General features: G+C 48.0%; 4 protein-coding genes across 5 annotated transcripts in view; 2 read left to right on the top strand and 2 right to left on the bottom strand.

Annotated features, from left to right (window-relative positions):
• Nucleotides 1-355: 355 nt before the first annotated feature.
• Nucleotides 356-12,092, top strand: hey2 (hes-related family bHLH transcription factor with YRPW motif 2; the record flags this gene model as incomplete). Its single annotated transcript, XM_079291459.1, has 5 exons — nucleotides 356-423; nucleotides 1,782-1,860; nucleotides 8,377-8,460; nucleotides 9,491-9,572; nucleotides 10,295-12,092. 5 exons carry the CDS (start codon nucleotides 356-358, stop codon nucleotides 10,960-10,962), a joined length of 981 nt encoding a protein of 326 aa, XP_079147585.1. The 3' UTR covers nucleotides 10,963-12,092.
• A 984-nt stretch (nucleotides 12,093-13,076) lies between these two features.
• On the bottom strand, nucleotides 13,077-15,088 carry LOC306792957 (lactoylglutathione lyase-like). Its single transcript, XM_079290346.1, has 6 exons — nucleotides 14,972-15,088; nucleotides 14,413-14,495; nucleotides 14,100-14,240; nucleotides 13,831-13,898; nucleotides 13,580-13,669; nucleotides 13,077-13,389 (listed from the first exon to the last, which is right to left on the bottom strand). Exons 1-6 carry the CDS (start codon nucleotides 15,041-15,043, stop codon nucleotides 13,295-13,297), a joined length of 549 nt encoding a protein of 182 aa, XP_079146472.1. The 5' UTR covers nucleotides 15,044-15,088; the 3' UTR covers nucleotides 13,077-13,294.
• A 1,140-nt stretch (nucleotides 15,089-16,228) lies between these two features.
• On the bottom strand, nucleotides 16,229-25,844 carry bub1 (BUB1 mitotic checkpoint serine/threonine kinase). Its single transcript, XM_079291528.1, has 24 exons — nucleotides 25,713-25,844; nucleotides 25,514-25,573; nucleotides 24,841-24,982; nucleotides 24,570-24,766; nucleotides 24,387-24,427; nucleotides 24,221-24,300; nucleotides 24,091-24,140; nucleotides 23,578-23,714; nucleotides 23,345-23,460; nucleotides 22,522-22,883; nucleotides 21,909-21,946; nucleotides 21,716-21,835; nucleotides 21,221-21,331; nucleotides 20,760-20,823; nucleotides 20,569-20,605; nucleotides 20,188-20,356; nucleotides 19,828-19,894; nucleotides 18,797-19,383; nucleotides 18,316-18,416; nucleotides 17,987-18,148; nucleotides 17,739-17,896; nucleotides 17,484-17,661; nucleotides 17,188-17,294; nucleotides 16,229-16,792 (listed from the first exon to the last, which is right to left on the bottom strand). Exons 1-24 carry the CDS (start codon nucleotides 25,733-25,735, stop codon nucleotides 16,594-16,596), a joined length of 3,306 nt encoding a protein of 1,101 aa, XP_079147654.1. The 5' UTR covers nucleotides 25,736-25,844; the 3' UTR covers nucleotides 16,229-16,593.
• Nucleotides 25,845-26,143: 299 nt separating this feature from the next.
• pex7 (peroxisomal biogenesis factor 7) overlaps nucleotides 26,144-27,306 on the top strand; it is a 29,354-nt gene continuing 28,191 nt past the window's right edge. Inside the window, exons 1-2 of one of the 2 annotated variants that reach the window (XM_079290732.1) lie at nucleotides 26,144-26,168; nucleotides 26,999-27,120. In XM_079290732.1, the coding sequence (XP_079146858.1) occupies nucleotides 27,012-27,120 (109 nt within the window). In that variant the 5' untranslated portion in view covers nucleotides 26,144-26,168; nucleotides 26,999-27,011. The other variant, XM_079290731.1, reaches the window with a different exon arrangement.

Here is a 27,306-nt window from a genome sequence, read left to right on the forward strand (position 1 = left end):
TCCTCTCAGGAGACACGGACAGTCCTCTCAGGAGACACGGACAGTCCTCCCAGGAGACACGGACAGTCCTCCCGAGGAGACACGGACAGTCCTCCCAGGAGACACGGACTGTCCTCCCAGGAGACACGGACAGTCCTCCCGAGGAGACACGGACTGTCCTCCCAGGAGACACGGACAGTCCTCTCAGGAGACACGGACTGTCCTCCCAGGAGACACGGACAGTCCTCCCGAGGAGACACGGACTGTCCTCCCAGGAGACACGGACAGTCCTCTCAGGAGACACGGACAGTCCTCCCAGGAGACACGGACAGTCCTCTCAGGAGACACGGACTGTCCTCCGCGCCGTCCGTGCGCCATGAAGCGGCCGTGTGAGGACAGCGAGGAGGAGACCATCGATGTGGACAGCGAGAGCGTTTATCACGGGTGAGTTATTAAAGGAGTCGATCTTTAGTCTTCATATTTAATATGCTGAAGAAAAGGTGTGTTCCTGCTTCTGTCTTATTGTTTGAATCACTTAATATTCAGATTATAACTCATCGTCTGCAGCCTTTTTTATTGCATGTAAAAATATAAAGATATAAATATGATTCCATGAAGGATGTAAAGTTAAAGTTTACTGTTGAATAAATTCATCCATTAAAGCTCAATATAATAAAGTATAAATACACGGTACTGTAAGTACACTGATGTCTGTAAGCTTATTAAAATGAAAACAAACAAACATTATGAACCAACAGTTCACAGAACGAAACATTCATGTTGCACATTGTTTTGTACTGAATTCAAACTGGACATTATTATTGTTTGGTGTGAAACATTTGAGCTTTTATTTGATGCATCGTGTTGGTGTCTGGAGATGACTCTTAATAAGTCACCTGTCAGGATGTGAACAGACTCCGCCCAGCTGGTGCTGCAGGCTGCATAAAACAAACGTCTTCAATGAAGGAAACCAACGTGTTGATGCTTTTGATGCTTAAAGATGAATCAAACCTGAGACAAGCTGTTTGTGTTAAAGTTGTGTTGTGAAGATGCCTTACTGACTACATGTCCTACATTTCCCACAATCCCTTTCAGCAACCTCCGAAAACAGCTGTCTCTTAGAGAGCAGTGGTGTTTGAAAGTACTCCTGTGTTCAAACAACACTTACAGTAAGATGATCAGAAGATGGACTCAAAGTACATTTTGCACTTAACGTCAGTGACGGAGCTGCTGGACGGATGCAGCGGTGAACAGAACAATGTTTAATTTCTTCTTCTGGTGTATTCATCGATCAGGATGTCAAATTGCTGGACGGAGAGAAGAAGAGAATATTTAATGCCACATTTCATATTTGCAAAATATCTTTTTTATTCTGTTTATATAATATAATATAATCTGATATGATATGATGTCTTATTGTATTATATACTATTATACAATATGATATCATATTATAAAAGTGTTACTTCAGTCAAAGTATTTAAGTATTGTCATCTAAATGTACTTAAAGCATCAGAAGTATTCATGGTGCAGAACGGCTCCTTTCACAGTGATTTATGATTCTGTTCTTATCGATGAGAGAATATGAACTTTAGATTCTTCAGCTCGTCATTGTGGAGACGATTGTAAATAGAAGTAAGAGTATAAAGTACCACAGCATGGAAGTACTGAAGTAAAGTACAAGTACTACATTTGCAGCTGTGCAACTATGACAGCTGTTGAAAACATCTGGATGTGAAAAACAAAAAGCTCATTGATGTTAATTCAATGTTAATTTATTGAATTCATATCTTGGGCTTCAGGCACATGAAGGCGTCCTTCATGAGATGTGGATCACCGACCACGAGCGCTCCAGTGATGACCAGGAGAAAGCGCAGAGGGGTAAGTCATCGACGTCCACTGATCTGAGTGAAGGGTAACCGTGACGACGTAACGCTGACTCAGCGGTACGGTGGCCCAGAGAGGTCAACACACATCGCCGTATGAAGACGCCGCCAACGAATAAAACGAAAGTTACGAACGTAACTACGGTTCTATGAATCCTGGATGACCGCCAGAGGCAGTGCTTAACACTGGATGTATCCCGTCTCGCGCATGCGCAGGTCGAATATTTATATCAACAAAGTCACGTGTGACCTCGGATGACCACCGTCATCTATAAGTTCCGGTGTCATCCTGAGCTCAGTCCTATGGAATCTTCTCGCGAGTTCACGGGATTCCGAGTGACCAAGAACTCTGGCGGTCATCCAGGATTCATAGAACCGTAGTTACGTTCGTAACTTTCGTTCTATTTCATCCTTACTGACCGCCAGAGGCAGTGCTTAACACTGGATGACTTATACCAAAAGAGTCACGAGGAAGCACAGTAACTACCCCTTATAGCTCCGGCAGAGAAAATTGGCCAAGAACCCTCCCCAGTGGGTGAGGGGTGGCAACGTTAACTCTGTAGTGTTTGGTGAATGTGCTCGGTGATGCCCATGAGGCCGCCGCACATGTATCCCCCACAGGCACACCACTCAGGCTTGCCCTCGGTGTGGAGACACTCTTGGTAGTGACCCTTCACCCCGGATGGCCGAGCGCAGCCGCTCGCCTTGTATGTATCGGCAATGGCCTCCACTATCCAGTGGGACAGGTGCCGTTTTTCCTTTTTTTCCTTAAAAAGGAGCACAGCCCTTCTTAGGCTCACCATAACTGACTATGCAGGCGGTGGCTTCCATATAAGCTCTGAGGGCCCACACTGGGCACAGCAGCCTTGACCTCTCCTCTCCCGATGGGGGAGGGGGGGGGTCAACTTTGCCAGCTGGATAGGCCGGTTTATATGTGAACGTATCCACCCCCTTGGGAGAAACACTGCCTTAGGCCAGAAAGTGACACCCAAGCCATCTGAGTTCCACCTCAGACATGATTCTTCCACTGATAGGGCATGCAGCTCGCCCCCACATTGAGCTGAATTGACAGCAAGGAGAAAACCGTCTTGCTGATAGCCATCTAGGCTCCGCCTGTGCCAGGGGTTCAAAAGGACAAGCATAAGCTGTCCAGTACCAAGGGTAGGTCCCATGCAGGGGAGACTGGCCCTTATCCAGGAGGGACTGTAGAAACTCAGTACAGCAGGCACGGGGCGCTGTACTGGGACCTTGTTCTGAGCCGCACACTAGTCGGAGAACAGCTTCCACCTGTTTCTTGTACTGCAGGCAGGTAGACTGGCATTCAGAATAGTCCATCAGACTGGTTCTATGCAGCCACTCAGCATCCGGTCGGGCCCTCCCGTGACCCCTAATTGAAGGCGGCAGGGATTGGAATGCCAAATCCGACCCTCTAGTTGCGACAGGAGATCCCTCCTGTCGGGGAAGAACTCTGACAAGCTTATAGCAAAAGCAGAGGGACTGGTGGAAAGGCATAAAGAAGATCCTCTGGCCACGTGTGAGCCAGGGCATCTTGACCCAGAGGGCTGGTCCTCTCCGTCAGGGAGACCCAGTGGGGGCAGTGGGTCGACACGTCTGGATGCAGCCGCCACTCTCCCGGTGGAGGCTTGTAACGGAACAGGAAAACCACAACCTTGTTCCATTCTCCTGGTGGGTACATTGCCCACAGGCTGGTCAGGCAAGGGGCCTCCCAAGTCAGAAGGCCACGGTGATCCCCGTAGCAACTTCTGCAGATCTGGTGCCCCATCGATAGTTCATGGGAAATCACAGCAGAGGTGCTGTCCACCGGACAAGCACATGCTTTCCCTTCAAACATGGAAGGGAGTGCTCGAGCGCTAGCTCTAGAACCTGGACCTGCGGTCTTTCAGCAGACAACTGCCCCCAGGCTGTCCCGTTCTGTCACCCTGCACCCGCCTTGAGAGGCAGGTAACTGTTGTGACAATCTCCTGGTGGAATGGAACCGAGCCCCTGGGGCTCGGTTCCTGGGACACTGTTCGCCAGATATGCACTCCCTCCATGGGGATAGTGAATAGCTGAATAGACACTGTTTCGATAATATTATTGCCCTGTATCTGTGCCACTTGGCATCCAAGTGAAGGCTGTTCAGCCATCCGCACTGGGGCGACAGACAGGCCCTCATAGGGCCACCCTAATGAAGGTTATGCTCTGAGAAGGGCTCAGGTAGCTCCTCTCCATGTTCACCTTGAGGCCTACCGGGCCACGTGAGAGAAGGCGAGCAGTGTCCTGTGGCGCCTGAAGCCGGGACGGCGCCTAGGTCAGCCAGTCGTCTAAGTACGGCAGTATGTTCACGCCCTGCGATTGCAGGGGGAAAGGACAGCAGTAACACACTGTGGACACCCATGGGGAGATGGGAGAGTCCGAATGGAAGCACCCAGGACTGAAAGTTGTGGTGATGCACCATGGGAACAGGCGTCGATAGACGTGAACCACTCTCCCTTGGAAATCCGCTGATGGGAGAAAGAACCCCGACAGCCGGCCTGGAGACATCTCCCGGCACCCCTGCCGGGGGGGACGGGGACGTAAGTTGGGTTGTATAGGTAGCGGTCCGGCCTCTCAGCAGGACGCCGAGGCCTGTTGCGCTACTAGGGTAAGCTGGAGGCTGAGAAACGGCCTTGTGGGCCAAAAATGGGACCCCTAGGTCTGGGGGTGCAGGCAGGTCCCTGCAAAGACCAGAGAACTGCTGCCAGGTCTGGCTAGCTCTAACAGTCCGCTGAAGCGCCTGTACAGCAGCTGACTCGAACAGCTCACCAGGCTCCACTGGGACAGTATGGAGGGTCCTCCTACATGTCTCAGATAGGGGTGACTGCGCCAGCCAAACCTGGCGGCGAGTCTGAACCAGGGTGGACATCATACATCCACGTTCCCTCGATATGAGCGCAAACGCCTGCAATGAAGCATCACTGAGCAGAAGCGTCGAAGTAGCCCGCTGCAGAGAATCTGCGAGGGAAAGCATGAGGTGGGAGAGGGAGTTGTCGATACGGTGCACAGCGCTGCTGTGTCCCAAGCCCTGGATAGCAGGTCATCTTTGACCCGACATTGGGTCGAGGGCACCTGGCATCGGGCCTCAGAGTCTCCTCAGGGGAAACTGATGGACGCCATAGTCGTCTAACTGGCTGGCATACGTGCAAGGCCAGATTTGCCACCTCCTGCATGGTCTGATGTAAGGCGGGAGAGAGCCCTGGTGTCTCCACCATGCACGCAACTCCCTCAGATATTCCTCGGAGGGAGGAACAGAAAAGGTGGTGAGGGCGGGAAGGTGCCTGAAGAAGGCACTCACAGGTGGATGTTCCAGCTGCTGTGTATGCCCGGCGTGCAAGCGCCATACAAATGACCAGGGTAGGTTGGTCTGGATTCAGCTGCCCTGACAGGGGGAGGTAGCCCTCCCGCATCAGGTGTTCCACTTCGGCCAGCCTAGCAGACCTTACTGCTCAAGGCGTGATGCCGCAGGTCCTGCCTGGGTTCTCCCTGCTAGGGCAAGAGGTCAGGGCCGTCCTCCGGCTGAAGAGGAGCTATACAGGTCCTACAGCCGGGAGAGTTTAACATGGCCGCGATTCTGGTGGAACCCTTGTCCCACTAGTTTATGCGGAATTCCAAATCAGTCCGAGCGGGAGCGCTCTGCTGAATGTTAAGAGAACAGGCAGGGGGCAGTCAGTGGCGAGTGATCCTTCGGACACTCTTCCCTTAGCCAGCCGCTGCAGATATTGGTGACCCACCAGTTAGCCTGAGCGAGAGCACTCTGCAACTGTGGAAACAGGTCAGGCAAAGTCCTTATAGTGAGAGGGGCGAGGGCACTCTCTAAGCCCACTCTCTTCACTAAGATAGTTGCTGCAGATATTAGTGTCCCCCCAGTTAGCTTGAGCGAGAGCACTCTGTTACCGTAAAAAACGGACAAAACAGACACAGTCCGTACAGTGAGAGGGGAGCGAGGCCACTCTTCACTAAGATAGTTGCTGCCGATATTGGTGTCCCACCAGTTAGCTTGAGCGAGAGCACTCTGCCACTGTGGAAACAGGTCAGGCAAAGTCCTTATAGTGAGAGGGGCGAGGACACTCTTCACTAAACTAATTGCTGCAGATATTGGTGTCCCACCAGTTAGCTTGAGCGAGAGCACTCTGCCACTGTGGAAACAGGCCAGGCAAGTCCTTATAGTGAGAGGGGAGCGAGGACACTCTTCACTAAGCTAGTTGCTGCAGATATTGGTGTCCCACCAGTTAGCTTGAGCGAGAGCACTCTGCTACTGTGAAAAACTGACAAAAAGAACACAGTCCTTACAGTGAGAGGGGAGCGAGGACACTCTTCACTAAGACAGCTGCTGCAGATATTGGTGTCCCACCAGTTAGCTTGAGCGAGAGCACTCTGCTAACTGATATCCGCTACCGATATGTCCATAATGTTTACAACAATCAATGGACACACCGAGTATTAGCTTAGTCTAGTTAGCCGGAGCGAACTCGACAGCCGTAATGCGTAAAAACCATCAATGGGCACAACCTCCATGTTGATTTAGTATAACTAGCATTCACCGAGTTAGCCTGAGCGAGCACATTCCGCTAACTGTGATCGTTGTAATGCTACAAAGTTGATGGCCACAGCCCCAGTACCAGCTTTGTTTAGCTAGTTTCCCACTGAGTTAACCTGAGCGAGGACGCTCTGTTAACTGTGACAGCCGTCAGGATACAAAGTTGATGGACGCAGTCCCAGTATCAGCTTTTGTTTAGCTAGTTTCCCACTGAGTTAACCTGAGCGGGGACGCTCTGTTAACTGTGACAGCTGTAAGGATACAAAGTTGATGGCTACAGTCCCAGTATCAGCTTTTGTTTAGCTAGTTTCCCACTGAGTTAACCTGAGCGAGGACGCTCTGTTAACTGTGACAGTTGTAAGGATACAAAGTTGATGGCTACAGCCCCAGTATCAGCTTTGTTTAGCTAGTTTCCCACTGAGTTAACCTGAGCGAGGACGCTCTGTTAACTGTGACAGCCGTAAGGTTTACAAAGTTGATGGACGCAGTCCCAGCTAGCATCCAAGTTAGCCTGAGTGAAGACACCGCTAACTGCGAATTACGTCAGATGTAAAGATTAAATCTCCATGTACACAACGCCAATGCGGACTAGTGTCTCACAAAGTTTGCCTGAGCAGGAACACTCTGCTAACTGTGATAGCCGTAACACTGTGAAGGGCGGGCCGACAGCGTAATTCTACGCTCTCGTTAGCGCGCCACTCGATTACTAGAGCGGAAGCGCTCTGCCAACCGTGGAACAAACAACTGTTATAGAAAACAATGTTAATCGATCTTACCGATTGCTGTCATCACGACTTAGCTGGCCCTTATCAGACTGGTGACGACCGATGATAGGGGCGTCCACCAGTCCGGGGCTCGATGTCCGAACGGCGAACACACCGTTCCCTCCGAAGAGGGACAGCTCGTCGCAGCCTTTGGAGGGCGAGAGAACCGCAACTCCGACCGGTAGTCACAAGGCTACAGCGACGAGCTCTAATATGTCTTGATCGTAGACACATCCTTGTTTAAGCTACCATGGTAGCTAACCTGCGACGCGAGAAGAAAAAAGGACTGAGCTCAGGATGACACCGGAACTTATAGATGACGGTGGTCATCCGAGGTCACACGTGACTTTGTTGATATAAATATTCGACCTGCGCATGCGCGAGACGGGATACATCCAGTGTTAAGCACTGCCTCTGGCGGTCAGTAAGGATGAAATAAAACTCAAAGCACATACAGAAACACTGCAGAAGTCACGATGACACAATGCCTCATTTGCATATTTAAAAACACCGTTTCAGAGAAGGTTGATCGACATGTACAGATATATAGATGTATAGACGTATAGACGTATAGACGTATAGATGTACAGATATACAGATGTATAGATGTATAGATATATAGATATATAGATGTACAGATGTACAGATGTATAGATGTATAGATGTACAGATGTACAGATGTACAGATGTATAGATGTACAGATGTACAGATGTACAGATGTATAGATGTATAGATGTATAGATGTACAGATGTACAGATGTACAGATGTATAGATGTACAGATGTACAGATGTACAGATGTACAGATGTACAGATGTATAGATATACAGATGTATAGATGTACAGATGTACAGATGTACAGATGTACAGATGTATAGATGTACAGATGTACAGATGTATAGATGTACAGATGTATAGATGTACAGATGTACAGATGTACAGATGTATAGATGTATAGATGTACAGATGTACAGATGTACAGATGTACAGATGTATAGATATATAGATGTATAGATGTATAGATGTATAGATGTATAGATGTATAGATATATAGATGTATAGATGTATAGATATATAGATGTATAGATATATATTCACCAGATTCACCTGCAGCGTCTCTCGAGACGTCTTCACGTCAGCGTTTGAGGATTTTCTCCTTTTCTTTTGTCAGATTATCGAGAAGAGACGCAGAGACAGAATCAACAGCAGTCTGCTGGACTTACGGAGACTCGTCCCCACGGCCCTCGAGAAGCAGGTTCATATCAGACCGAGAACCAGGTTTCTGTTCAGCTCTGCGTCCTGGTTTCAGGTCAACAAGAATCCGACCCGCCATCAAGAACAACTCTATAGAAACAGTTCATATAGATAGAGGATCAGGACTACACTGAGACTGGTTCATAGAGGATCAGGACTACACTGAGACTGGTTCATAGAGGACCAGGACTACACTGAGACTGGTTCATAGAGGACCAGAACTACACTGAGACTGGTTCATAGAGGATCAGGACTACACTGAGACTGGTTCATAGAGGACCAGGACTACACTGAGACTGGTTCATAGAGGACCAGGACTACACTGAGACTGGTTCATAGAGGACCAGAACTACACTGAGACTGGTTCATATAGAGGATCAGGACTACACTGAGACTGGTTCATAGAGGATCAGGACTACACTGAGACTGGTTCATAGAGGATCAGGACTACACTGAGACTGGTTCATAGAGGATCAGGACTACACTGAGACTGGTTCATAGAGGATCAGGACTACACTGAGACTGGTTCATAGAGGATCAGGACTACACTGAGACTGGTTCATAGAGGATCAGGACTACACTGAGACTGGTTCATAGAGGATCAGGACTACACTGAGACTGGTTCATAGAGGATCAGGACTACACTGAGACTGGTTCATAGAGGATCAGGACTACACTGAGACTGGTTCATAGAGGATCAGGACTACACTGAGACTGGTTCATAGAGGATCAGGACTACACTGAGACTGGTTCATAGAGGATCAGGACTACACTGAGACTGGTTCATAGAGGATCAGGACTACACTGAGACTGGTTCATAGAGGATCAGGACTACACTGAGACTGGTTCATAGAGGATCAGGACTACACTGAGACTGGTTCATAGAGGATCAGGACTACACTGAGACTGGTTCATAGAGGATCAGGACTACACTGAGACTGGTTCACAGAGGATCAGGACTACACTGAGACTGGTTCACAGAGGATCAGGACTACCTGGTTGGACTCAGGTGTTTGTCTTTGTGTCATCAGGGTTCAGCTAAACTGGAGAAGGCAGAGATCCTGCAGATGACTGTGGACCACCTGAAGGTGCTGCAGGCCCCCGGAGGGAACGGTAACCAGGAAGCTGTCACATTGTCGCGTCGTGACGTCGTCGCGTCGCGTTGATTTATTCTCGCTCTGGAGTTGTCCGGGTTTTCGTCCACACTGTGTTTTCACTTCAAGGAAGTTCATTGTAACATTTTGGTGCAACCTCTCGTATCACTTCTGGTTGCAAAGAAAACAAGATGGCGACGGTCAAGATGCCTTCATAACTATAGTCCACAAACAGTGGGTGACGTCACGGCGACTACACCCACTTCTTATATACCGTCTACAGCAGAGAGAATACATCCACGCTGGAACCAGATGGTCGTTCTTCCTCATCTAAGGTGCAGAGGTTCTATCAGGACGTGTTGAGTGCAGCTCTTAAGGACGAGAGGCATCGTCAGTGTGTGGCAGTGTGTGAGAGTGTGTGTGAGTGTGTGTGTGTGAGTGTGTGTGTGTGTGTGTGCGTGTGTGTGTGTGTGTGTGTGTGTGTGTGTGCGTGCGTGCGTGCGTGCGTGCGTGCGTGCGTGTGTGTGTGTGTGTGTGTGTGCGTGCGTGTGCGTGTGTGTGTGTGTGTGTGACAGAGGGAGGTGGTGAGTCCATGGGAAAGCACTGCGGGGATAAAAGCACCACTTAAACCTGTTTGCTTTCATAAAGCCAGCGGGGGGGGGGAAGCTTTGGCTTCACGCGGCAGAACGTTGCCTCCTGGATGTAACGGACAGTACTTGACCTCTGCATCTGTGTCTGCAGGTTACTTTGACGCTCTGGCCCTGGACTTCCTGTCTCTGGGTTTCAGGGAGTGCGTGACGGAGGTTTCCCGCTACCTGAGCGCCGTGGAGGGCCTGGACTCCGGCGACCCTCTGCGCTCCCGCCTCCTCTCCCACCTCGCCTCCTGCTCCTCGCAGCGTGACGCCGCCGCCCTCACCGTGACCTCCCACCTGCCACTTCACTTCCTTCAGCAGCAGCGGCAGCCTCACCCTTTACCTCACCCCTTCCACCCTCACCACTGGGCTGCCGCAGCGGCGGCGTTCCGACCTCTGCCGGCCGCCGCCGCGTCGTACGGACCGAGCGCTCTGTCGGTGTCTCCGGACTCCGGAGGAGGTGGAGCCCCCCAGAGGCCGGTGGAGTTGTCACAGCGCAGCCAAGCCGACTCCACCTCCTCCCCCTCCTCCTCCTCCTCTTCCTCGTCTCTGGTACTCCCCTGCGCCCCAACCCCTCTCTCCGCCTCCCTCCTCTCCCTCTCGGCGTCGTTTCCTCTCACCCTCTACGGAGGTTTCCCCATCCTCCCTCCCTCCTCTTTCACCTCCACCACCAGTCCTCCCACCTCCACCTCCTCCTCCTCCTCCTCCTCCTCCCAGACTCCTCACAGCAGCAGTAAACCCTACAGACCGTGGGGGGCCGAGGTCGGAGCGTTCTGACTAACTTCTGACTGACACTTCAAACACTTTCATCACCAAACTAACTTATAAACCGAGTTTTTACCCCAAACAACCTCTGAGATGTTTTTACTCTTTCACAAAGTGACCCGTCAGTTTTTTATCCCTTTTTCTTTCGATTCAGATTCTCTGGACTGTTTTAACGTTGAACTGATGTTTTGTTCTTGTGTTTCCATCCACATGTTTTTCAGCTCATTTTGAAGTATCGCGTTAGAAAAGCTGAATGGAAACGGAAAGAAATTGATAAAACTGGTTTTCCCCTCGAGGTGATTTTTGTCGATGAAGACTTTCTGGAAACGTGAATGAATTCTGATGACTTGACTGATCAGCTGCTTCTGAATGCTCGTCTTCGTCTTCGTCTCTGGACGACATGAAACACGACCAAGCTGACAGGAAAGATCAATTCAAACTTCTCCAATTAGAACAAATCCGTGAAGCGGTTCCTCCGTGTTTTCCTCTTCTTACGTGGTTGGATGACCGACAGCCACTTCTTCTTCTGCTCTTTTTTACTGGCAGATTACAGACGTGTGTAGTTTATAGCGGCAACTTCTTTATTCGCTCCAAACCACTTGATGCAAATGAGACATGAAAAGTGAAAACATGAAGAAGAATTACGCATCTATTCGTATTTAACTTTAATACGTTTGGTGATGTTCTATATTTTTCTTCGTGGCATCAAATCTCATGTTTCGACTCAAAGCAGCAGTGTTGTGTGTGACACAGCTCCTTTAAAAACACACCAATGAGCCTCAACGCTCCTTCATCACATGATTTAATTCTGACTCAATCCCACGATCACTCACCAAATGTGGATTAATCCGCCACTGAAAGTAGTCCCCAACAAAGTCACCATTTCCTCCTGTTTGTTTGACTTCTAAAAACTACAGTGAGCAGCAGTTCTTTTAGCAATCAAACGATATATTAGTGTTTTAAAGATGAAGGTCTTCGGTAGGAACCAGTGAGACGAAGACAGGAAGTGAGACGGAAGAACAGGAAGTAGAGTTACAGCAGAATGACCCTTTAAAACCTTCAGACCTTAAACGCTGACAATGAGACAAAAGAACAAAAAACGGAGACAATGTGACGCTTTACCAAAGTACCAGGACACGCTGTCGCTCACACTGATCACACTGAATGTTGTTCCACGTGTGTTTACATGTAATCGGTCACGTGTGCCTTTTTTACCAATAAAGATGACGTAACAATATCGCTGCTGTGATGGTGTTTCTTTGTTATTGTCAGTACAAACTTTACATTTAGATTTTTATGTAGAAATGTAATTCAAAGAACAACACCAGTGTGTCTTTTGAATAGCTTAGCATAAAGACTGGAAACAAGATGTATCAACGTCTTTATATGGTCAACAACTGACAAATCAAGTAAAAGTTACGCCGCGTTGTTAGCCTTGGATGTATATAAAAATAAGTTTGTAATAAAAAGATATTTTTAGTCACTGGAATTGTCCTTTAAGCGGCGCTATGCCCGCTGTGAAACATTGGGAAACATAAGTCGAGAAAACATTTAGTGGCCGTTAGAGCTTTTGATTGCAACACATGATCTTCCTCTGCAGCTTGAATTTGTCCAGTTGTCATGGAACCGGAGATGTTCCCTTTTTATTCCGAGCACTCTAAATACCATGTTTTGATTAAACATGTAAGTAAAGAATAAACATCCGGTCAAACTCCATCTGCTGAGGAAGAAAACCATTTGACGTGACAGAAAGCTCCAGAACAGCAAAATTGAAGTCAACCTGTAAAACCAAAACGTGTTTTCTTTTTTTTCACCAGACTGCCGTCAGAGTATCACAGAATCAAACGCTCACACACGTGATACGTGAAGTACATCGTGCTGATAAAACTTCTGTACTTTTACTTGACTCACGTTTTGAACGCAGGACTTTCACTTGTAGAAGAGAGCGATGTACTTCTACTTTGACTGAAGTACTTCTTCCACCGCTCATCGTTTATCAGTACAGCTGCAGTGTTTGGCAGCACTACCACGTTCGTCCACCGGGGGCGCCAGAATCAACACAACATGAAAGTTCCTGTAGGAGCTTCAATGAAAACAAATGACTCTTTGTGCGTCGTTGATGATGCATGTTTCTTTATTTCTGTTCACTCAAACAAAGCGTTTCTGCGCTGATGACCGATGTGACGTTTGATGTTTTGATACATTCTGCAACAGAATGTCGATCGATTCAAAGCAGAACTTCCTGTTTGTGTTTTTTTTTTCATTTGTCTTTGTATAAAGGAGTAAGTTGAGCACAGAACTTACTAAATAAAAGTCTTCTTTTTTTTAGGCAGTGTTCTCTGCTTCACGGGGACAATAGTGAGACCATGTTGTTGGGACTTAAGATCTCAATCCAGTAGCCGTCAGGATCCTGGATGAAGGCCAGGTCCTTCATCTTACCTGTGAGAGAAGTGAAGATACTCAGTCAATCACACATAAACCGCCACAAATACTCACCAGAGCAACAAAATAGTCCCCAACAACTGCACTAGTTCCTCCTTTGTTCGATTACTACCCAGAGCCGGTTCAGGAGATTACTGGTGATTTGATGTTGACTTGTAGAAGAACGCCGGACAGACTTCTGACTCACCAGATTCTGGTTTCTTGACGAACGTCACTCCTTGCTCTTCAAACACTTTGCAGGCGGCGTAAACATCAGGAACAGCGACGCCAATGTGACCTGCAACAACACGGCCGACACGCCCGGAGAGAAGACGAAGAGACGGCGCAGTCAGGCTCAACTGCTCGTCACAGAAATATCAACGTTACAGTTAGAAAGCTACAGCAGACACTGTTCAAACAGTCAGACATAAAAGAGTGACATCTACATCACGCGCTCACCAAATCCTCTTGGCTTGTTGTTTCCATTGTGGTACGACAGACGTCCATCCGACTCTGAACCCCAGTTACTACATCAAACAAAGAGACATTCATTGTTCATGAATTTAAAAAGACACATCAGGTTTTTTTATAAAAGTTACTGCAAGGAATTTTCATTGAGTGTTGATTCTGGCGCCCCCTGTGGACTAAAGCGGGAGTGTCTGAGCGCCAGAGTCCCTTCAGACAATAGATCTGGTGTTTCTGGTGTTTCTGGGTTCACTGCTGCGTACTGTGTGAGCTCTACGGTGGCCCGGCGAGAGAAGGTCCACGCCGTCCTCTCCTTGATGTCGGCCGGGATGTCCGACTTGTCCTCGTAACCCAGGAAGTAGAGGGTGAAGCGCATCGAGGGGAAGTCGATCTTCTGGAGCAAGCTGGGACAAACCGCAGAGGAGAACCAGTCAGAACCGGTCATAGAACCAGTCAGGACCGGTCATAGAACCAGTCAGGACCGGTCATAGAACCAGTCAGGACCGGTCATAGAACCAGTCAGAACCGGTCATAGAACCAGTCAGGACAGCCGATCAGAGTGACGATCAGACTCACGTCATGCCCAGGATTCGAGTGTAGAAGTCCAGAGACCTCGCCGGGTCTTTGACCCTCAGCATCGTCTGCTGCATCATGTAGTCCTGCACAGACGAGGAGTCATCGAGACAATCGCTCTTTGTTAAAGCTGCTCTCATCATTCTACAGCGATGAATCGCTGTTCAAGTCCAATATTTCCTCTTTTAGCTCCGTTTTTGGTCTCCACCGCCAAATATCTGTCTCTCCAGCAGCGAAGCGCTTCACTAATCACCTGCTCCTCTTTCAATACGACTTTTCTTTCACATTTTTCTTTTTTAATTATGTGAAGTGAGAGTATTGTAATAAATTGTAAATATATAAAGGATGTTTTGTAGTCATTTGCGTGAAGTGGAACTTTAAAATGTGAGAATAAATCTCTTAAAGGAGTTTTCTGTGCCGTACATGTTAAAGAGTGGAGCGTGCCAGTGAGGCCCACAGGGCTGAAGGCCAACAGGCTGCATTACAGCCTCCACAGACTTCAGACGGCATCAGAATGAACCCTTTGGAACAAAGCAGACGCTGCAGAGCTCCAACACTCCACCTGGGTGATGGGGTCTCCCTCCTTGCAGGCAGCAGTCACAGCTCCGTCCGACAGTCCTCCGTTGCCCTCCATGTCTCACTCAGCTCTCCTCTGCAGCGCTGCCTTCAAGCGCTGCTGGGACGTTTGGGCTCCACTTAACCCAGAGCACATTCTGGCTGCAGTCGTGCGTTTTAAATGTCAGACATTCATTGAGTGCGACTTTGGTTTTGTTACATTTAAGCCTCATTAAAGATTCAGTCTGATAATTATAACGGCACCGTGACCGAGGAATGACACGAGCTGCAGACAAAGGTTTTATTCACATGTTGTACGACGGTCCAGCTTTCTTGAGAAGTGTTTTAAAGTTACATTTTTATGACAAACAATTCTTTAAAAGAAAGTGATGATTTTGTGAAAACGCAATAAAGTTTTGTGTTGAATAATTTACATATTCATGAAAAGAAAGCAAGAATATTTACTTTCATATTAAATTTAAATATTCTAAAGAGAATCAGTCGTTTATTAGCATCAATAACGCTCAACGTTTCCGCACCCGTTGATGTTCAACACTGAGTTTGAGTTTCATAAACATCAACTAAAAGGAAATATTACACATCTATTCTTTGAAGAGTCCAGTTTAGATATTTCAGACAGAACCTGAAGGCAGCCAGGTGTTTCCGGGGTGGGGGTGGGGTGGGGGGGGCTGTCTTCAGGTACAGACTGAACTGTGGGAAAGAAACGCCCACAGGTTCGAAGAGAGACGCAGCAGAGCGGTTTAAATTCCTGTGAACTCTTCAGTCTGTGCTGCTTCCTGCATCACATGGTGACGCGTCACCTGTTCCACAGGTGCGCATTAGAAGTTAAAGGACGTCTGGCCGGCACCATGAACAGTTTCTATATTTAAAGTCAAATGTTGATGATTAAATCCTCCCATTGTTTCTTAATATGAATGTTAAGCTGTTTACTCGTGTTAAACCCTGACGGGGATCTGGAGGCTCTCAGGTAGAAACATGCTGAGAAGTGGGCGGAGCTACAGGTCTGAACATGGAGACATTTAAAGAACGGGAGGATGAAACTGAGGCTGCAGGGACAGACACCCCGATTCTGGATCAGATTTCAGACCAACTAACGCACGCGTTTGAGTTTCCTTTTGCAGTAGCAGTCATCTTCAAAGTGAGACAAAGACACGGAGCTGAAAGAGGCCAAGTTTGTGATTTATTAAAGATTAGTGCAGCTTTAAAACTAGCAAGTGTAGGAAAGAAACTGTGAATTTGGCGCCATCTGGTGGTCGTATAAAGAATTCCACTTTAATTTAGCCAGAAACGATAACGTGAAATAATTGTTAAATCAACTGCTCAGTTTTCTTTTCTATACAAGTATAAATATAATGTGTGTTAAACACATGATTATTATTAAATACAAGAGAAAAAATAATTTAAAAAAAAAAAACGACAGATTCTGAAAAAAAGAACCCATAAAATAACATAAACTTGTTGCAAACATTTTATTATTCCTGCTCTTCACTCAAACAACTTGAAAACAGATAAAAAAAAAAATTAAAAAAAAATTAAAAAGACTAAATAATAATGACATGTTTTTATACGAATGAATGAATTCTGATCCGAAGATAAAATGCGTTAAAATCATCTGCGCGCTGTTTTCCTGCTCTCCAGCAGCAGAACCATCATGCGGCTCTTCAGCGAGGACAGTTTGTTGCCGTAGTTTTGCCGGAGGGTCGATGCCAGCGTGCAGCGGAGGCTCCGCAGGCTCGGGGGGGAACTGCCGCCCGGCACGTTGAGCAGAGCGCGGAAGAAGTCCTGCCACAAGTCGCTGTGGGGGTTCCTGTGGAGAACGTGGCTTTTATTCAGATAAAACATAAAGCTGCACGATCCCCATTATTCATTCCACTTCACTGGGACCGCCAAAAGTTTAAATCAAGAACGTCGTGACGTAGACGCCGCATCACGGCTCTGGTAGCGACTGGCTAGTTAGCTCGCTTGCTAATGCCACCATGCTGCAACGCTACAGTTCCAGATGATAATAAAAACAGCACCACGTGAAGTGCTGGGTTTGGTCTACGTCACTTTCAACATGTCGCCTGACTTTGCAGTTTATAAAGTCACCGTGCATTATGGCCGCACACCCATCAGTTAGCTTATGCTAATGTTAGCACTAAGGCTAATTGCTAACATGCTAACTATTGTTATGATTATAGTAAGGTCAGAGTGCAGAATTACCTTCTAAAAACACCGTTGGTCTTCCACACGCCGCCTTCATTGGTGACCTGCATGTACGCCCCGAACAGCATGCAGTAGACGGTCCCCGCTATGCCAAAGTAATCAGTCTACACACACACACACACACAAAAGAAAGAAAGCAGCCTGAAAAGGGTCTTAACTGCTAATTCATTTCCAGTTTTAAGTCACATTGTGCAAAATAAATCTTACTACTATTTCTGGTAACTTTTAAATAAACATAAGATTTAATAATATTCTGGTCTGATAAGAGGAATAAACATCCCGCGAGTCCTCACCTGGTAGCTCCAGGGTTTCCCGCTGAGCATCTCCGTACACTGGAAGCCCGACGTCAAACACTTGGCGGTGAAAGCAGTGCCTTCTGGGAAAAGCTCCATGTCGATGCTCTGCCCGAAGTCGATGAGGACGAGGCCGTGGTCCAGGTTCTCCGGCTCAAAGCACTTGTTGTCCAGGAACCTGAGAGACACCAGCAGGACCGATGAAGACGAGCTCTGAGCCTTCGATGCTAGAACAACGTGGTCAGTGGCGGTTACCGCTCTCCCAGCAGGAAGTTGTCTGGTTTGATGTCGCCGTGGATGACGTGGACGGCGTGCAGCTGCTCCACCATGTGCAGGATGCAGACGGCGAAGTACATGACGAGCGGCTGAGGCATCACCTTGTCGCTCAGGGTTTTGTAAATGTTCACCGTGTTCTGATTGGACGGGGGAAAGAGAAAAAAGAACAATCTGGTCAGAAGACGTCCATAAAGAAAGATGGCGACCGCGTCTCGGGGCCGACGTACCAGCAGGGTGCCGTGGTTGTGGAGCTCGCCGAGCAGCACGCTGCCGTCGTGGAAGAGGTGAGCGGAGTGGACGCGGCCGAACAGGTGACGGACGTCGGGCCGCAGACGAGCGTCCAGCAGAGTGTGGATGTAAAACTCCCAGCGATTGGCCGGCTTCTGGACCTGAAACCACCGAAGAAGAGTTGGGCTCAGATATCGTTGTTAGCAGTTAGCGGTGCTGCTAACGTCACTAGCGCTCCTCCTGTTGGTTTAAACACGAACCGGTTGTTTACGACGCAACATTATCAGAGACCAGAACGGGTTTTTACGGTCCAGGTTTATCGGCTCACCTTTAACACCGTCCTCTCGGAGGTCTCGGGGACGGTCGCCTGGTACACCGTCGCAAAAGCACCTTCACCGAGGACGCAGTCGACTCGCAGAGACGCGTTTCCTGTCGAGAGGAAAACGTTTTCATGTCACACACGCGATCAAACCAGGAAATCTGACACGTCAGCGTTTACAGGATTATAAATGACTCATTTGATCTGAAACGTGAAGTTTCCCTGAAATATTAAGTTGATTTAGTCAAAATTTAAACCAAAAACCCAAAGAGGAGCAGCGAAGAGTAAACACACAACAAATAAATATTTCCATTCATCAGCAAATTTTTACACAAATCCTGTTTGGTATGACTAAAAATATATTATATATAAATATTCTTATGAAGAATTGAGATATAATCAAGATAAATTGTGATAATTGGTGCGATGCCTAAGAAGTTCTTGAAGTCTTTATGCTAAGCTAGGCTAACGTGCTCCTGGCCGTCCTCACCCATGCGGATGGTGGTCTTGGGGCTGATGTTGGGGACTTTGAACGGCCAGGTGACGCAGCGGGGGTGAGCGGCGAGAGGCGGGTCGAGTGACGACAGCAGATCAGAGATCAGCTCATCGGCCCAGGGGTCCGGCACCAGCCGCCCCGCCGCTGCGGTCACGGACGCGTCGGCACAGAGCTGCCGTGGACTCGCGGAGGCGTCCGGGTCCGGCTCGACCCAGAGCTCTGGGCTCCTGAAGACCAGCCGGTCCGGTTGGACGGCACCCTCCGGAGTCACGGGGACATCGACGACCGGTCTCTGGACCCGGTCCGGACTGGCGGGTTTGTCCAGGTCCTCCATGATGGCGAACGCTTCTCTTCGGGGTCCGACCGAAGCGTCCGGTTCGGGGCCCGCGTACACGTCCCAGCCGGCGTCCCTGAAGGACAGCGCGGCGGGAGGCGGGGGCTGCAGCGTGGTGATGGAGGAGGTCAGGCAGAGCGGGGCCGGGGCCACGCCCTCGCCCACGATGGTGCCGTGTGCAGCAGCGGAGGAAGGAAGCTGCTGACCGAAGGTCGCGTCGCCGGACGGACTCTGCTCCATGATGGGGCTGAACACACACGACGTCATCATTAAACATCTCGTCCATCACTCAGATACTAAAACGTACAACATGAAACAGACTCACTTCAGATGTTTTGCTTTTACAGTCCCAGATTGGTAATGCGTGCATTTAAAGTCTATGTTAGTTAGCTCTTCGTTTTAAGAACCGGAGGTAGGGCTGGGCGGTACCGGTACCGCCCAGCCCTACCCGGAGGTCTTCGTTTTCTTCCTCCGATTAACTCGATCACATCTCTCCGTACGCTGCGTGTCCTCTGACTGAAGAAGCTCGGCCGTTAACGGTTAAACCGTGGGATCGGGAAGCGCCGGTCTGTCTGCGGTGCTGTTGCAGGCGGTGCATCTCATTACTCCTCCCGTCAGAATGAAATGCTTGTTAAGCGGTAGCTCCTTTAGAAACCTCTGAAGTGAGCCCGGAGCAGCGACAGACGGCTACCTGAGTTTCTTGGTCTGTCGTCTGATGAAAGCCTCGTCCTCCGCGTCTCCACCGTCACAGTCCTTCTCTGAAGAACAGAAAGAGGATCTCTGAATGAGACCACGTGCAGCAGGACGCTGGAGACATTCATACTCAACGTGCTGCATCGCTCGCCCAAACACCAGAGAACAAACTAACTGAGCTGTGAGGAACCAAAGACCACCACAGAGAGGAGGGACCATCATCTGGAACTACTTTATTACCGTCAGACAAACCAGTCAGTCTATTATTATAACGAAACAAAGGCTCAATATCCTGTGAGTTCCTGAGTGAACACAGGTGGAGAGTGTGTGAGTGTGTGTGTGTGTGTGTGCGCGTTACCCCGGTCCTCCTCGTAGAAGGTGAACGGCGTCTTGAGTGTGAACGGCGTGGAGACGAACTGAGCCAACATGGCGAAGTCGGAGGTGCTGTTGGGACACGCAGCCAGAGAGTTGTTGTACCGAGCGCCCCACACGGTGCTCTCGTCTGGGGTCGGCTCGGCAGGCGTCTCCTGCTCAGCGAGGACATTTGGAAACATATGACGCTCTACCGCATCGAACATCGTTACATGTAAAGCTTCAAAAGTCTGTTTTATGACGGCGTCGCCCTCAACAATGAATAAATAAATAAATCCTGGTATTTCGTGAGATAAAACTGCTAACATCAGTGTATTAATAGCAGCTTTGGACAGCGTGAGCATCGTAAAGTGTCCTTCTTACTCACGTTGGGTCTGTTCGGCGCGGGGATCTGGGCGAGAGCTCTGATTGGTTTAGACGGAGCAGCGGCACGAGAGGGACAAAATAACAGGAACAGCAGTCACATCAACGCCCATCGACTGATTTCACCATCGAACAAACAATCTAAACCACGAAGCCGAAGCGAAGGCCTGACGTGGACGTATTTAAGTCATTCACCTGCCGGTCTCTTTGTCCGTCTCGTCCTGGAAGACGGTGAACGGAGCCGCCGAGGACGAGACGCCTGCGTCCAAAGAAAGACAGAAAAACAAAGTTCAAAAGGAAGCGTGACGATTATCAGAGTCCAATAACATAAAATATCCATTCATTGATCGGCATCAGTAGCAGCGAGTCGATACGTTTCACTCGACTCTCGGGAACCGAACAGAGAAGCGGTTCCCAACCGTCCGCTCAGTTCGCCTCATGAACATTAAAATGAATTAAACGTTCTGCATCGTGTTCACACAGCTGGAGGAATGACTCATAATCAATTAGCATCTTGATTGAGTCATGAATATTTCTTTTTATGTATTTCCATACAAACCTCTCGGTGAATGAGACTTTAAGTCACTCGGCTGTGGAAACACGCCGACTCTCTGAAATAAAACCTGAACATAAACGGCCGTTTGCGGCACATTTACCGGTTCCTGGGTAACGGGGATCGAACCCCCGCTCAGCGGCGCGGCGCAGCGCCGTGTTGCCGGGCGGATCCTGGAGCAGCGTCGGGGCCTGGAACATGTCCATGATCACATCTGGATCACACAAACACATGGAAGGAACCATTAAAGAGCAGCAGGAAGAAGACATCTGGAAACAGGAAGTGAATTTAACTTTCATTTGTGTCCCGCTGATACAAATTATTGATCGTTGATCCATATCAACAGATGAAGATGTTTGATTATAGCAGCTGGTCCACATCTCCTTCAAACTACTGGATTTATTCTAGTTCATCATGTGAACACATCATGATAACATTATAATGAACCTTCAGCCAGTACTCATGTTCACTGAGCAGAGCCTGAAGGCATCATAGTGTAACTGATAGTGTTGGTTAGCCGTTAGCGCTGCTGCTAACGTTAAAACTGTATTCACACTGATGTTAACGACAGACTGAGGAGGATCACTCCAACACTCACCCAGAGCCTCCCGGGTGTTGACGGTGGGTGACGGCAGCACCCTGGACGGTGTGGCCTGAGCGAAGCCCAGTGAGTTGTTGGGCGTGATGTGAGACGGGTTGGCTGTTCCGCCCTGCGACACTGAGACAAAAGAGAAGGTTTGAAAACAGACCGATACGAGGACGACGTTCTGCCGAACCACTGGTGGACTCACTGTTCAGCTTCTCCTCCGGCTCCGCTGGCTGGAAGGCCCTGAGAGGGAGAAAGAACTCCATCTTTCACGCGTTCACACAAATATTATATTAAATTATTATAGCCACCGTTATAAAAGGGTTTAATAATTCACCAATGATTACTTTAGTGCTGAAGAAAAGGGCAGAAACACACAAAAGCACCACTTTAAATCTTGTGTTTACCAGAGATGTGCTGGCAACAGGAAGTGAGCATATTCAGACTGAGGAGGCGTGATGTAGAGACCTGTCAATCAAGTCAATAGTCTGACTCTAAATGGACCATAATGTACTAAATGAACATCATGATGTATTGAAGAAGACTTGAAACTAGAGATTGAGACATAAACTCATGTTTACAATGTTTACTGAGGTAATAAATCAAGAGAGAAGTAGAGTAATTTTCTATAGACTTCTATACAACCAGAGGAGTCGCCCCCTGGTGGACACTAGAGAGAATGCAGCTTTAACTCATGAAGCTTTGAGTTCAGGTTAAAGAACCAGAAGTTGTCTCCTGGTAAGAATAATGAACCCAGTTACAATAACTGACTTCATGTTGGTTCAGAGCACCAGCGGTCCAGTTTAGCAGCTACTCACTGGTGTACAGCGTTGAGCTGCTGAGGGTGAACCAGATCGCCCCGACAGAGACCGCCGGTCTGCTGGACCGCCCGGGACTCAACCATCCAGGTCTGAACAGAAGACGCCTGGTCCGTGGACGCCGACGTCTGTGCAGATGGTTGTAAATGAAGGCTCCTGTCAGCCAGGTGAGGGGCATGATGGGAAACCACCGAGCTCACAGCGCCAGCGGCCCCTGAGGCTCCGGCAGAGACCTCTTGGACGAAGGACGACTCGCCGCGTAACCTCCAGCCCAGAGAGCACCTGCTGGAGGGTGCAGGACGCCCAAAGGGCTGCTGGGTAGGATCAGGGCTCACACTGGTGTCCGTTTCTACTCCAGACAGCTGCAGCAAAGGAAACAAAGGTCGGCGGTTCACGTACGTCAGATTTTAGGTCTCTGGCTGACTTCAGGGGATAGTTTGGGTTTTTAAAGCCGGGTTGTTGAGGTTTCTCCACAGCACCAGACTATTCATAGAAACAGAGTCTACCTCTCAGAACACTGGCGCTGTTAGTCTACTGATGCCTCCATCTCTTGGTGAGTTTGTGTGACTTTTAGTGGATCTGAATAAAACCTTTAAAACACTAAAGTGACAACACAGGAGCAGATGGAGGCAGCAGTAGAGCAGCAGCAGCTCCTGAGCGGTAGAAGCTGTTTCAGTGAGTCTGCTGTCTTTGTAGCGATCACATGTTCTCCTGTCTGGTTCTATAAACTCATCTCCTGCAGCAGAACCCTGACTGTGGACAAGAACCTCACACACGAAGCACTCAACAACACGAATAAGAACCAAACGGGCTTCAGTCTCACCCTCTGCAGTGCCGGCTCGCTGGTCAAACCTCCACACGCCTCCGGGTCAAGGACCGCTTCCAAAGGACTTTCAATGATCAGGATGCTTTCTTCCGCCGCCACGAAGATCTCCTCCACTGGAAACAGACCAGAGCTCATTCAGCAGTGTGTCAAATTACTTTTGAATCTTAAATGACATCACAGCAGGTTTATTTCTTTCCCACTGCAGTTTAATTCATAAACCGTCAGCTTACTGATCTCCTGCATCGCCTGCTTCTCCTTCTGGAAGTATTTTGCTGCTCGGACTTCCTCAAAGCAGAGCTCAGACCCCTCACACGCCAGCGCCTCCTTCGTGTACGCCGACACTGCGTGACCACCGGAGAGAGAGGCTCTGAGGAGGACACGCGGCAGACGGCATCAGTTTCACAGTTCGGCTGGACGCATTTATGAAGCGCGTCACACGGTCCACATGCTGTGCCTCCGACCGTGATGCTGATGTGGCCCGGAGTGAAGATGAGTTTGAGACTCCTGCACTAGAGGCTCCATCTGCACGTTTAACCGTGAACAATTTGAAATAATGCTAATAACTGAAATGAGAAAGCATTTTGCTGCTAGAGAGCAGACAGACCGTTGAGTTCTCTTTGGGAGAATGAATCCGTTTGCGTGTGTTTTAGTGTCATCTGAAGACTCTCTAGCTTCAGTGTTTAGTGTTTCAGAGACATGAGCACCTGCAGAACTTTACACACACACCATGAAAGGAAACTCACTTTGTGCCGGGTCTACACGCCGGTGGATTAGCAGGACAGTCCACAGAGTCCTGTAACAGAGGACGCGGATCATCGATGGATCTGAACATCGTATTGATGGAAACGATCACTGACAACCAAAGACACTCGCCTTGTTTGCAGCTGCCGGCTCTCTGTGAGAGGACATCTGATTGGTTAAGCGAGAGTTCTGCAACAGGTTTTGACTGCCAGCTTTTAAGAAACAAATATATTGAATAAATATTTATATATTAAACACAAACATCAACAGACGAGAAGGCCGTGGATGAGACGCTTACCGGATACTGGTGTCTGGCTTCTGGTTCTCATCTGAAACTGCCTGCAGATCAGATTTAGAGTCACTTTTAAGAACATTGAAGTTATTGTTGAGCATGTTAGTGACTGTATGAGTCACACTCAAACCACTATGGACTCCTGGTCGAGAGCGCGGCCAACATAAACAGTTGCGTGTTTATCGTTACCCGTGTTCACCGAGGACGGTGTCGGCTGGCTGGGCTCGGTTCTCCGTGGCCTTCTGGTACACGGCCTCGGCCTGGTCTTTCATCCCCCTCCGTTCACACTGCTGAGCCCAGGCCACGTAGAAGGCAGCGGTCGTGGTGCCGACACCCTTACTGAACACGTGAGCGTACAGAGCGCCGGGGTCCGGGTAATAACTCGCCTGTGATGCAGAGACGCAGTGATGAGACGCTCATGTGAGGCCTTCAGTCTGGACAACATCTCAGTGACACTTACACATCTGATGCAGTGGTTCACGTATCTGATGTCGTTGGCGTATTGCTCGACATTCAGAAACCTCTGAACCAGAGAGTCGAACACCTGCGACATCCCGCCGCCTCCGTCTGCTGGTGATCTCTGCTCCTGGAGCTCCACGAACCTGGGAATAGAGCGGCAAGAGAGGTGTGCAGTCACGTACCTTATTCACCTGACTGCACATAAATAGGTGGGAAGATCATACGGGGATGACCGTTTGCCTAAACGTCAGGCTATATTCTTAAAGGGAAACTAAGGAAAGAGCACCATGAAGTCACCATTCCACCTGAGACTCCACCTCCAGCTACATGAGACTGTAGTGATCTCTGACAGTAAACTGTGAGCTGTGCATCTTGTGAACATCTTCAATTAAAGAATATCGCAGGAAAACAAACTGTAGGACACACAGACTTTAATATCTACTCTTGTTAGAACATTAAACCTCAGAAAAGAGAAACAACAGAGTAAAGAACTAAAATAAAAAAATGCATATTATATACAACAAAATAGAATGATATTAAATAAACTAACAAAAAAAATTTAGTAAAAGTACCTCAAACTTGTACTTTCCCTCAACTGATATTTGTTTCCTCCACAAACAACGTTTCTCAACAAACACCAGAGCTAGCTAGCTAATGCTAACCGTGCTACTCACTTGTCCCACTGGTCCAGAGGGTCGTCTCCCGTGTACGAGCCCAGACTGCTCTCGAAGCGTCTGAAATAATACACACAATTAAAGGAGAGCAGAAACAACGAGGACCGGTTGTGTTAGTTCGTGAATAAGTTACAATTCGACGATAGCAACAAAGCTAACCTAGCTAGCATGAAGCTAACACTGGATAGCGCTGACTTACTGTAAATGAGAGGCAATATCCATTATGTAATTAAATAAAGTCCTTTTGTTGTGTTGTGTTGTGTTCGACAGCTATCGGGTCGATCAGTTCCGCGACATAACCCTCATCGTTTAGGTTTGTTTCTCTCGCGCTGACGGTGCCACTAACGGTACGTTTTAAATTCCGCGCTCAGCCAATAGCAACACGAGGATTTGACGGTGATCCTAAAATCACGCCCCCCAAAGTGTGACGAGTTTCCGGTGCAAAAAAGACTCAAATAAAAATAAATAAAATAAAATGAATAAAAATGTGACAACCTTTTTTTGTAGTGTTTTATATCAAGACAAATAAAAAAAAAGTGACATAATGATGTTTTGCAATTTATTTTCACGTAACACAATATTTTTGTCCTCGTCCGTGTCACGTGGACGTTGAATCAGCTGATCAAAACACGGAAGTGGATGACACGTGAAGGAGGTGAAGAGCTGCTCTGAACGTCTTCTTCTTTAGGATTTATGAATCGGTTTCCGGTTGTTTTAACGTTTCGACGTTACGGTGGAGTCTGAAAGCGGTCGTGTTTCATCTGTGAGCATTAACGTTTTTCTGAGTCGGTTTTTAATATGATCCGGTGGTTTTGCGGTCATTTTTTACGTTATATTTTCTATTTTAGAGTACTTTAGCTACCATATGAGATGTAAAACATCATAAAGACACATACGTTTATCGTAAACATATATTTAAACTGCGGTGGAAGAAGTACTGAGGGATTTCCTTCAGTAAAAGTACTAATATGCTACCACAGTGTACAAATACTCTGTTGTGAGTAAAAGTCCTGCATTCAAAGCATCAGCATCAAAATATAGTTAAAGTACTTATTATGCAGAATGGCACATTTCAGAATATATATTATATTCCTGTATTATAATTGTTGATGTATTATTGTTGCAGCTCATTTTATTTACATTTAAATGTATTTAACTTTATATTATGCTGATTAGCTTAATAATAATACATCATAATGTATTAGTGGATTTATGATTCAGTATTGATAATCTGAATCGTTTCAGTTTATTCACCAAACAGGGACATTAAAGTCAATAATAAGACATAAAGGACTTATGAGGGACACACTGATAAGCAATGAGCTCGAGAACAGATTTTAAATATATGTTTGTTTACCAACACGTTGGCATTTTAGTGCATCGTTGGACGAGTTCTCCGTCCACATGAAGCAGCTGCAGAAGTAAAGGTATGGCTTCATGACGTTGTCTCTGTCCTCTCCTCGTCGTGCTGGACTTGCCCCCCAGTCGGCTGCTGCTGATGGAGAAGGTGTTTCGCTGTGCGGCCCGGCATGGCTACGCTGTGGAGGTGTCTCCGTTCATCCCCAACAGACTGGCCTGCGCCGCCTCCCAGTACTACGGCATCGCTGGTGAGTGTGCTGCCGTTACGACCTGTTCAGACACATGTGGGACATCAGAGACACGATGGGGACAAATTAAAGTCACATCTGGATAAATGACACACACCTACAGCACGGTTTGATAATCCAACATCTGCGTATCAGATCTGAATCTAATTAAATCTAGTTAGACTCCATTTAGATCACCTTTTGTTG

This window comes from Melanostigma gelatinosum (assembly GCF_949748355.1).
Source record: "Melanostigma gelatinosum genome assembly, chromosome: 19".
In the NCBI taxonomy this organism is placed as follows: domain Eukaryota; kingdom Metazoa; phylum Chordata; class Actinopteri; order Perciformes; family Zoarcidae; genus Melanostigma; species Melanostigma gelatinosum.

What these genes read in the sequence shown, in the direction of transcription:
- LOC306792957 (XM_079290346.1), bottom strand. Translation starts at nt 15,043, where the DNA reads ATGGAGGGCAACGGAGGACTGTCGGACGGAGCTGTGACTGCTGCCTGC. An exon ending in CAACAAGCCAAGAGGATTTG is followed by an intron (nt 13,670 to 13,830) that starts GTGAGCGCGTGA and finishes GTGTTGTTGCAG; the next exon opens with GTCACATTGGCGTCGCTGTT. An exon ending in CGTCAAGAAACCAGAATCTG is followed by an intron (nt 13,390 to 13,579) that starts GTGAGTCAGAAG and finishes CTTCTCTCACAG; the next exon opens with GTAAGATGAAGGACCTGGCC.
- bub1 (XM_079291528.1), bottom strand. Translation starts at nt 25,735, where the DNA reads ATGGATATTGCCTCTCATTTACA. An exon ending in GCGTGTAGACCCGGCACAAA is followed by an intron (nt 23,715 to 24,090) that starts GTGAGTTTCCTT and finishes TGTCCTCCTCAG; the next exon opens with AGCCTCTCTCTCCGGTGGTC. An exon ending in CCGAGAGGACGGTGTTAAAG is followed by an intron (nt 18,149 to 18,315) that starts GTGAGCCGATAA and finishes CGGTGGTTTCAG; the next exon opens with GTCCAGAAGCCGGCCAATCG.